General features: G+C 37.5%; 2 protein-coding genes across 4 annotated transcripts; both read right to left on the reverse strand.

The window, feature by feature from the left end:
- Window positions 1–50: 50 nt before the first annotated feature.
- Window positions 51–5736, reverse strand: LOC112463230 (glycine N-methyltransferase). 2 transcript variants are annotated; one of them, XM_025029486.1, is made up of 5 exons: window positions 4031–5736; window positions 2337–2698; window positions 1367–1502; window positions 1103–1223; window positions 51–1016 (listed from the first exon to the last, which is right to left on the reverse strand). In XM_025029486.1, the coding sequence occupies exons 2-5, from the start codon at window positions 2668–2670 to the stop codon at window positions 729–731; spliced, it is 879 nt and encodes a 292-aa protein (XP_024885254.1). In that variant the 5' UTR covers window positions 2671–2698; window positions 4031–5736; the 3' UTR covers window positions 51–728. The 2 variants fall into 2 exon arrangements, with proteins under 2 accessions (XP_024885254.1, XP_024885253.1); XM_025029485.1 differs by having other exon boundaries at window positions 2337–2726.
- A 99-nt stretch (window positions 5737–5835) lies between these two features.
- Window positions 5836–8270, reverse strand: LOC112463231 (zinc finger protein 706-like). Of its 2 annotated transcripts, none has more exons than XM_025029488.1 (3): window positions 8074–8270; window positions 7088–7232; window positions 5836–7014 (listed from the first exon to the last, which is right to left on the reverse strand). In XM_025029488.1, the coding sequence occupies exons 2-3, from the start codon at window positions 7229–7231 to the stop codon at window positions 6925–6927; spliced, it is 234 nt and encodes a 77-aa protein (XP_024885256.1). In that variant the 5' UTR covers window position 7232; window positions 8074–8270; the 3' UTR covers window positions 5836–6924. The 2 variants fall into 2 exon arrangements, with proteins under 2 accessions (XP_024885256.1, XP_024885255.1); XM_025029487.1 differs by lacking the exon at window positions 8074–8270 and adding an exon at window positions 7610–7980.
- Window positions 8271–10514: the final 2244 nt, after the last annotated feature.

The raw sequence follows: 10514 nt of genomic DNA on the forward strand, positions 1-10514 counted from the left end.
CATGAAACGCGCAACACGAAACTCAGTAATATAGATAAACGCAAACTCAATTCGAATGGTGATCGTGATTAACCACGAACAAAATGTAATATTTACTTCGATATCAAACACAAAGAGTATTAACCATTTTTCTTTGTAATATGTGTTTCAGTTTTTTTCGTGTTAATTCTTATTGCTAATTATTATTGTCGTGTTAATTATTATTGTCCTTATAAATAAGTGAAAACTGGTGAAGTTACTAGTGAAAACATTATTAACAAAGCTAACACAGAGAGAGCATTCGAGACAAATACACAATTCAATTATTCGCTTTCATTAGAAATGCCTCTAAGAAAAATGAGTATTGTTTACGAAATGAACAGTGTTTTTTGAATGAATTTAAACAAGAATACATCTAAAAGGCAAGCGAATAACAAAGTTGCAATTTCCTCCGAGAAATTCTCTCATTGACGATTAAGTTTCAGAAACTTTCTGAATCTTAAAACGGGAGCTTTTTCAAAATAATCTGCATTCTCTACATTATATTTTCTAGAATCGTGAAACTTATTCACTTGTTCAAGATTCATGCGCGGCGCGCGAAATTCTCGTGATTTCATGAACCTAATTGATTCAACACATTCTACGTCGAATATCATTCTGTATGCGAAACGTTTGTTCCGAAAAACTGATGATATCATTTAAAAACAAAAGCACGTAGTTACAGTGACTGTCTATATCGATGTCTCACTTTAACGTTGCTTCTCCAGTACGTGGATGTAAAACCCGGGTTGGTCGACCTGATTGAGCGGTTTAAAGTCACCGTAAATGGTGTGTTTCGCCCCGTGGCTGAATGTCTCGGTTAGCATGTCGCGGAAAATTGTCAATCTATGAGGATAATATGACAGCCTGAATTCGCTAATATATTCGGGATTGTCATTGTCTTCCTCATCCAGAGCGATCATATAATCCATAATAACAATCTTTGGTTTTCCGGAAACAAAAAGCACTGATGTCTTGATGTCCGTCATACGCTGACTCTGCAATACGAAAAGTTGGCAGTTTTTAACGTAAAATTTTCCCAAATAATGAAAGAGTGTAATATTTTCTTCTAATGTTCACTTACATTATAATATATGCATTTTGAAGGAGTTTGACCGGTGTTGATGATGTAATCGTAATTCCTGTGATCGATGAGCAATAAGCCTCCCGGCTTTACACAACGTTTGAAATTCGCCAAAGCTCGTCTAGAATAATAAAATATTGTATAAATAATTGACATATATTAATCCATCAAGTTTTCAGATTTCGCAAGTTTGAGAACCAATGCTCCGAAATATCAACCAAAGATAATCTAATCTAATACGATCTAATATGATAAATTTAATACCTCTGCTCTCTCTGATCACCGAAAGAATCGGGCATGTGAGCGAAACTGTTTCCCAAACATATAACGGCATCGAAGCCTTCTCCAATGAGATGGTTAATATCGCTGGGTAGAGTTAGCCAATTCGCTTCTTCGATCACTGCCACAATCGAAAATGATAATCATTGTAAAGGTGTTTCTCAGCAGAGACTTATAAAATTCTCTTAAATTAGACGTCGACAATAAAATCTTTGCTTTTTTTCTTAGACTTTTCGTTAGGACTTTTTTGTGAATATAATTCCTTAATACTCTAAAAATTAAAAGTATCTAAAATTCCAATAATTAAAATAGTTTGTTAATTATTATTAGTATAACTTTTGATATCATTATTTGCTTCAATTTTGTTGACATATAAATAATTCGCATTTTCAGTTTAATATATGTGATTGAAATCACAAGGCCGAAGGCTAGCAAGCTAGAAAACGAAATGTCGCGATTGACCTTTGCTGATAAGCAAGATCCTTTCTTTCTAGGTATACTTCTATTACTGATAAAGCAATCCAGTTTTAAGTATAACGATAAGCAATCCGGTCATCCGGTGGCTGTTTTCGAGCGATTTTAAACTGGTTTATCTGGTTTTGATTTCACAATGATCATGTAAATATATGTATATGTATTGTGTATAAATAACATTTTGTTAGATTGTGTAAACCCATACGCGTTAACAATAACAACTTTTATCGATACGCAAAAAAATCATCATAAATGCACTCAATGTCTTGCATTGTTGCAACATTCACTTAAATCTTCAGAGCCAAAACTCTTTTGCGTCAACACGTTATTTCGAGTTTCTGTGTGAAATGATTAACGCTTGTTTTTCTCTTCACATTTCGCAGAATATCTTCCGCGTTTTATCTTTCTTTAATTTTTCTCAGATCTTTTTAAGCATGAAAAATCGAATCCTATTGAAATATCAAACGTCCAACTTGCTCACCCCAGTTGTCAAAGGCAGGCTCCTTTCTACGATCCCATCTGGATTTTAGCGCGTACTTGAGCATTTTGTCAGATGCATCGACGCTGACGACTTCGAAACCCTCTTCCAGCAGCATCACGGAGTCGACGCCGGTACCGCAGGCGACATCCAATATTCGATGACATCCCTTCTGCCGCAGTAGCCCTACCAGGAAGTCCCGATAGTTTTGCGTACGTTGTTTCTTGTCGCCGATGAAAACCTCCCAGACCTTTGCCGCTTTGCCATCCGCGTACTGATCCCTGACACCCTCGGCTGCCGTACCGAGGGAACGGGTACGAAACACGGAATCCACCATCGCGAGGGAATGAGACCTTACGATAGAACTATGGAACCAACGCGGTATAAATTGTACTGTGAAAACAAAAATATGTTGAAAAGAATTAACTTATTAAAAAGAAATCATACAGTTTATGTCGCTATTTTGCCTTTGTGGTTTCAATCACTATTTCTTAGTCATATGCATAAAATAGCGAGTATTTTATATCTTTTTTCATTATTCTTTTCATTATTTTTTTCTCTTGTGACTATATTTGCTCGACTACACACATGCATGTAGATTATTTAATCCCGATTATAATTATCGTACCTATAATTTCAATTGACTATTTTTCATGTTGTCCCACGTTAACTATTTGTTACTGCTACATGTTAACTGCTTTTTTAAATGAAACCAAGATTAATCGCCCATTCTGGCACAAATTCCTATCTACAAGAGTGACTTCGCCAGATAGCTTCGTCAGCACGGTGTTTCGCATAAATTATTGTTATCTCGCGTAATGTTATCAAGGGCTCTTGACATAAGTCAAGCGTGCAATAGGTTTATACCGAGGGCAAATGAAAGAAGGGTGACCTCTCCTTCCCATGTTATCCGATGCCACGTGCCCATTGAGAATAATTCCGTCGTCTCTTAGCATTTTCTATTTACACCTTGATTGAGCGCGGGCGACGATCTCGGTGCACAAGATTAAACGCGGAAGCGGTCGCGTAATTAAACGTGTTAATGATGCAACTCTGCGTCACCGGAATCCAAGCAGTGACAGTGCAGCGGAAGGAATATTCATTGTAACAATCAATATTAATATATACATGATAATGGCTCTCGATGATAATTTTGATATAACAACTACTCTGCGACTATTCAATATGATACATTTGATAATTGATAACGTCAGATTGATGAAATCGTCAAATTATTCGTACAGTCTTAAATGTCGCGATAATTTATTTTTATTGATTGATGGATCGTTCGGCTATATGTATAGTTTGACTTTTAGCGCAAATCGTTCAAGTTCAAGTGAATTATAGAAATGAATCTTAGGCATGAAAGAATAACTTTCCAATTTTTAGCTGTCATCGCTTATTTTATATTCTTCTTTTTTCTTTATTTCCTAATAATTCACAAATTAAATCTTGGTTCACAATTACAGAATAAAAATGTATTTGAAGAGTTCAATAATCTCTTTCTTAACTCACTTTTTTAACAACTTAGGAAAAATCTAAATTTACTTAAACTACAACGATAAAAAATGAATAGAAATTGGCGCAAATTTAAATTTAACTTTTACACTTTTTCTTCTTAAGAAAAATGTGGATCAAACCGCTTATTTGCATTTTTGAACTTGTTATTTCCTCCTCTCTTATACGAGATACCGTACCTTCAATTCAACGACGACGAAACCGTACAGCTCTCGTTCGACACTGAATATTAATACGAAAACCGCACACTATACACGTAAATGAAAACTGTCGCGATGATATAGCAATCGCCGCATTTATATACGCTATCGGCTATGATGTATATAAGAGTCGGTGCGATAACGCGAACTCATACACTAATGTGCTAATATGACTCTATCACTGGATTACTTCTCAATATGATGTAAGTTTTCGCGCGATGCCGACGATTCGGTTTAATAACATTTGATAAAAGCGAACGACCCCAACCAATCGCGACGATCGTGACATCCTCTGACTTTGAAGAAAATTTTCGTAGATACAATCCCGAGACTCGCCGAGATTGCGATCGTGAGTCGCCAATTATAGCAATATTCGAGAAATTAGCAAGTGCTCCTTCACTTTGTATTCAAGCGTCAATTAAATATCGCTAGTCATCCTTGCAACTCGCGTTCTCTCTTCGCAATCGATCAGTATTCAATACTAATGCTCCTATTCTTATATGATCACCTTTTTCACGTATACAACGAATCTTTTTCAGACAACACGCACGTCTAAAAGACGCATGTCTTAAGACATCCAAAAGTTGTCCTTTAACATTTTCTAAAACACATGTACAGATATTACATCATCTATAACATAAATAACATTTATCGACTAAAATCTAAAATACATATGACGTGACCAATTGATATAACATAGCTCGAAGCCTAAACATATAGCCATAAAAATATTTACACCAGCGAATTTAGTAGATACTCATTGTCAGATATTTTGCATTATATATATAGTGACACATTTAGTGACACAGTTAAGGCAAAGCTGTTCGAAAACGCATTAACAAAGAAGAAGAATACGACAGAAGCTGGAATCATTTGAGAGATACATTATTGATATATCAATGACTTAATATCTATTATAACTTTGCTAACAAAATTCTCCACAATCTCAGTTGTAATTTATAAACTGTTATCGAAGTTATGTAAATATTATATTAAATTATTTATATACACTGACTTATCAAGTAACGCTAGTTCGTCTTTCGTATTTTTCTTCTTGTTAACGCGTTTCCCTATTAATGTATCTTACAATATGTCCAAAAATGTCGAAAGCTTCAGAAATTGTTGAAAAAAATGACCTCTCATTAGGTGGAGCCACTCAGAGATATTGCCATCACTATATTTAAATAATTATTCCCTGTAGTACAATCAACACTAGTCTTAGCATTAAATTGTAGCATAAAAACATAGCTCAGCTCGTAATCTCTATTGCCTTTATTTGATTTCTTAATCCGTTGAGCCCTTGATAAAATTTTAATTTTAATTTATTTAATTATGCTCGCTGTATCAATCACCATTTCAGTGCGTTCTGTTTTATTTCTGGCCCGAAAGCTAATTATAATGTGCCGGTTACTTCGCTACATGACTGTAATAATCGACAGACTTTTATCACGAAATTGTACAATCATTGTGCGAATATCGTTGGTAGTATCATTATCTGAGAAATACGTTGCAACGCAGAGTTTATTATACGTCATCATTACAACGTCATCATTATCAAGAAAACGCATTCTGATATGACGCAAGTGATGACTCGCAAGTTGATGATGTAGCGATAGCGAACAAATAAAACTGCAAAAGATAATCGCGATCGATCCGAATGTGTACTTTCACAACATTTGCGCAATATGTGTGTAATGAAGTTTCAATGTTAAAACAGACGTTTCGTTCGCGCGTTCGTATCTAAAGAAAGAATCTGCGTTCTGAAATATGTTAATAATATTACATTCGAAGAATAATGGATTCTTTATTGAAGCCAACAGAATATTCTTACATTTCTTATAATAACATAAATACATAACAATGTAGGATGAATCAATTATTCTTAGTTCATTACGGTACTGTAAGTACTACATATTTTACGAGCATATAAAATGCATTATTATTAATATTTTATGTAACAGGAATTATGCGTATGTCTGTGAATAGCCCGGTATAATGCGAATGACAAGCCCCGTTACAAACAGAAATAAAAATATTTACCTCTACAAACGTGAAGGGAAGGCTGGCTTATGTAATATATCCCCACTTAGATCGTTCTTATTTTAAAGAGCATACAATACAATCAACTATAAATTGGCAGTTGGTCATGTAGTTAAAGACTGTTGTGTATCATTCAACCTCTTATAATTTAAAAACCGTTTTTATAAACTTCTACCTTAAAATATACCACAACTATTAATTAAATGCAACAAAGATAATGATAGAAAATAATATTCCTGTCATGAAGAAGTATGGAATTAAAATTTATAATGCGAGAACATTTTTCTATAACGCGCATTCGTTCAAATAGAAATATTTTCAAGCAATAACACGTTATAAAGAACTTGGATAAGAATGCTTTTTTTTAATAAATAATGATTTAATTATTCTTTCTAATCATTTATATTGTATTATTCTTATAAATTATCTTCCTTCGTAATAGAATTAAAAAATCGACGATATACTGCGTTTTTCCTTTCGTTAAAATATTTCAGAATTTTGCCATGAAATTTATGAACTTTATTTAGAAATATACACAGAATCTCTCCAGATGTAACGTTTACGTGAAAAGTATTGATTATATGATACGTATGCAAAAACTGTTTACAAATCAAGATTTTCCATAAGTAAATCATCAATTACGCTTAACATTCTGAGTTGTGCACAACAATCTGTTGAGTGCGATAGATTAGTTAAAACACTAACAAGATTTAATTCATTTTCTCAAACTATGCAATGATCAGATGAATGTTGAACTATATCACTTTGTCAGTTGCAGCAAACTTTTCCTGCGTTCTCACCCAATCCCCACTGTAGTACAACAGTTCGTACCCTCATATATTCTTCAAGTCATCTGGCAGTTCATTCTTGGGATGTTTATTTTCAAAGTGTTGCTTGTAAGTCTTAGGATCTGGCATTTGGGCCTGCAAATAAAGAATTTACGTCAAATCTATATAAAGGAGTCTCGAAAAATCCACAGACAACAAAGATTCTGACTTTGCATACGGTACACACGTGCACCAGCGCTTTCTGTGCTGCCTTTTTTTGATCATTGGCACTGTGTCCTTGCTGTTTCTTCAGTTTCGCGCTTTTTTCCGCCGCCTTAGCTTGAGACTGTATCTTCTGCTGTCCACGAGCCATTCTAGAAACAAGAAGAGTCCACAGATAAGCGGGAATGTAATATAAAATATTGGCGATAACAGCACAACTTTGTTTTTCTTCGGAGTTCGTTAACACCACGCGGGATTAAATTTAGAATATTAGCCAACAATACGGATCTAACTAACGGATCTTTACTAGGACAAATTTAACAAATCAATGTAATCATATCCTTCAACGGTTGCTCCTAGGCTCCTAGGACAAGTTGTCTCGAGTCTCGAGTTGTCTGTCTATCTCGAAGTGTCGAGATAGAACGAATTTCTCTCTCCCTCTCGCCCCTCTCTCTCTTTCTTTCACTGTCTCTTATCTCGTACAGCTATCACTTTTCAAATTAAAATACAGAACCATGTTGTACTGTACCTAGCTGCCGAAACGTGCGTATTTGCCGACCAAGAGTGACAGACTTGCGGAATTAATACTCGCGTCACACAAAATCGTTCACGTGCCTCCTCCGCCGGGATAATCGCGACGCGATCGCTACTTCGGCCCGGACTCCGGAGTAAGACGTAAGGATTGTAAGGTAAGGTCACTTTCGACCGCTGGAAAAAAGTGCAGGGAAAACTTTCTAGGACGAGAGAGAGAATGAGAGAGAAAGAGAAGGAGGGAGGTGCATCTCGCCGCTCGCCGCTCGCCGCGAGAAAGCTCCGAGTCTGTCATATTGTCATCTAGGAGCTGTGCCTGCTGTGCTGGCAAATCTCTCTCTCTCTCTCGCAATTCGCAAATCGCAAGGCTTCTCTCTCTCCCTCTCGTCTCTCTTTCCTCGCACGTAAATCACATATCTATCTTATTTCAGGTGCAAATAGCGTAAAATAGTGCAGCTTTACCTATCCGCAGACGGCGAGTACTGCGAGTAGACGTGCTCGACTCGACGCTCGACTCGACACTCTCGACCACTCTCGACACTCGACAGTCAACAATCGACAACGGGGCCTTGTGCGGGTGCCTCCCTGGCAGTTCCACCTTCCACGTTCCGCAGCGTTCCACTTCGGCAATTCAGAGCCGATTTCACAGTCTCACTCTGCATCTCTTTCTAACTGTCCCTCTGGAAAGAGACGAAGCGTGAGTTTAATCGGAGACTGTGAAATCGGCCCTCAGATTTTCAGATATACGACTCCCTCATTCTCTCTCCCGTCTTCCGCGGTTCCGCCGTTCCACGACGACCGCGACGGACGCGGAGGCGCGGGCGCGAGCGATGATCGTCGAATGCCGAATATGCCGATTCTTCTCAAGGCTCGAGACTCGCGAGTCGCGACCAGAGGCACTGAGAATGTGAAAATAACACGGCAAATTTTTGTTTTAGTAAATTTTAGTTGATGTATGTACGGCCAAGTTTTCGTCGTTCGACTATCAGCGGGCTTGAAACGCGGTTCGCAACACTCGTCTACTATCTAAATTGGCGTTAACGGCCAATCACATCTCTGGAATCGCGAGTTTGGTCGGTACTGTGAATGTACCCTTAGGGTGCTGTCACATGGCAGTCAGAAATTCGGAAAACGGAATCTCGGAAAAGTAACGGAGAGGGGGTCAGAAGTTATTAAATGCATTTAATAACTTATTCTTTCGTTAAAAGTATTTTAATTTTTTTCCATTTCATGATCTCTATCTCTACAAAATAATATAAATACACAATTTTTAATACATAAATAGTTAATGTACATACTGTCAGACATGCAAAAATTGCGGACTTGTCAGTCCGAAATTTTTGTGACTGGGCTCCCCATGGACTGATATTTCCGGAATAAGTAAAAATTGAAAAAATTATTTTTATTGTTTTAGAAGAAAAAAGATACTTACCGTAGTAGTAGAGTCTATTAAAAAATAAAGCTTCGACGTATTTTTTATTATACTCTAAAATTATATAGAAATTTCTTTAATTTAAAAATATGTTAAGGTTAGAATGCCATTTAGTTTTCCGTAAAAGTCGTTCCATGGGGAGCCCGGCCCTTAAAAAATCGCACCGATCGAGCTGACTCTGATTGGTTGACCCCCTCTCCGTTACTTTTCCGAGATTCCGTTTTCCGAATTTCTGACTGCCATGTGACAGCACCCTTAGGGTGACAGTACTAGATTCCCGCGTTCTGTTCCGTCTGTTTTGATTGGCCGCGTTCAGCAGATCAAGCCGCTCAGTAAAGCCCCGGACACACAAATCGACGGAAGACGTAAGACGTAAATCGTAAGGAAATCCACTAATCAGAGTCGACTATTCCCCTCTTCTTCCCTCTTAAAGAGGGGAATAGTCGACTCTGATTGGTGGATTTCCTTACGATTTACGTTTTACGTCTTCCGTCGATTTGTGTGTGAAGGCCTTAAGGCCCCGGACACACACTTTTTCGTAACAGTAACAGTAGGATTTCGACCAATCGTGTTACTCGATTCGGGAACGTATGGCCGTACGTTTTCGAATCGAGCAACGCGATTGGTCGAAATCCTACTGTTACGTTCTACGGAAAGTGTGTGTGGCCAGCTTAAAGGTCATTGCACGTAACAAAATTTTAGTCATAATCGTAAGGTCGTAAGAAAATAATAGACAAATCACAGACAATTATTCTTCTCGCGCTTGAAGAATAATCGAGTGTGATTGGTCTATTTTCTTAAAACCTTACGATTATGACTAAAATTTTTTTACGTGCAATGGCCTTAAGGGGATGCTGGAGCCGTCTGTTTTACCGGCATTTTTTGTCGGCACGTAGCGTCATATTAATTTGACAGAATTAAAAATCCTTCTCCAGAATTGCAGTACATACATTAATGATTCGGGGAAACTCCGATTTTATATAGAAAACGAGAAAAAATTACGGAAGTACAGATCCTTATCCTACTCTTATTCCAATATGGCGTCTCGAGTTGCGGCGAGCTGTCAGCTCGTCACAAGATGTATTTCATATAAGAGATATACCATTGGTACGAACGCGAAAACAAGTTCCCCCGAATTGCACAACAAGAAAAACATCGATAAACCCCCCAAATCAAGATTTGGAAGCGTAATATAAAAGTATAATGTCGGTGTGCATCGTGCGTATGTGTGCGTGCAATGTAGCGTGCTATCCTTGTCTATATCTTTGTCTATACAAGGACAGATATAGTTCGCCGGTCTTCTTTACCGACGCCGATCGAGTTCGGCTACGGCTCCAGCATCCCCTTAACAGTTGAACGTGCGTGGCTCTTACTTTTAGAATCAACCACGCAACGCAGAGTGTTGATAAGACGAACTCAACAGTTGTGTCTGCTCACGACTCGCATTGTAGACCCCGCATAAAAGGGGCAA

This window comes from Temnothorax curvispinosus, unplaced genomic scaffold, assembly GCF_003070985.1.
Source record: "Temnothorax curvispinosus isolate PA1 unplaced genomic scaffold, ASM307098v1 QBEX01013129.1, whole genome shotgun sequence".
Taxonomy (NCBI): Eukaryota; Metazoa; Arthropoda; class Insecta; order Hymenoptera; family Formicidae; genus Temnothorax; species Temnothorax curvispinosus.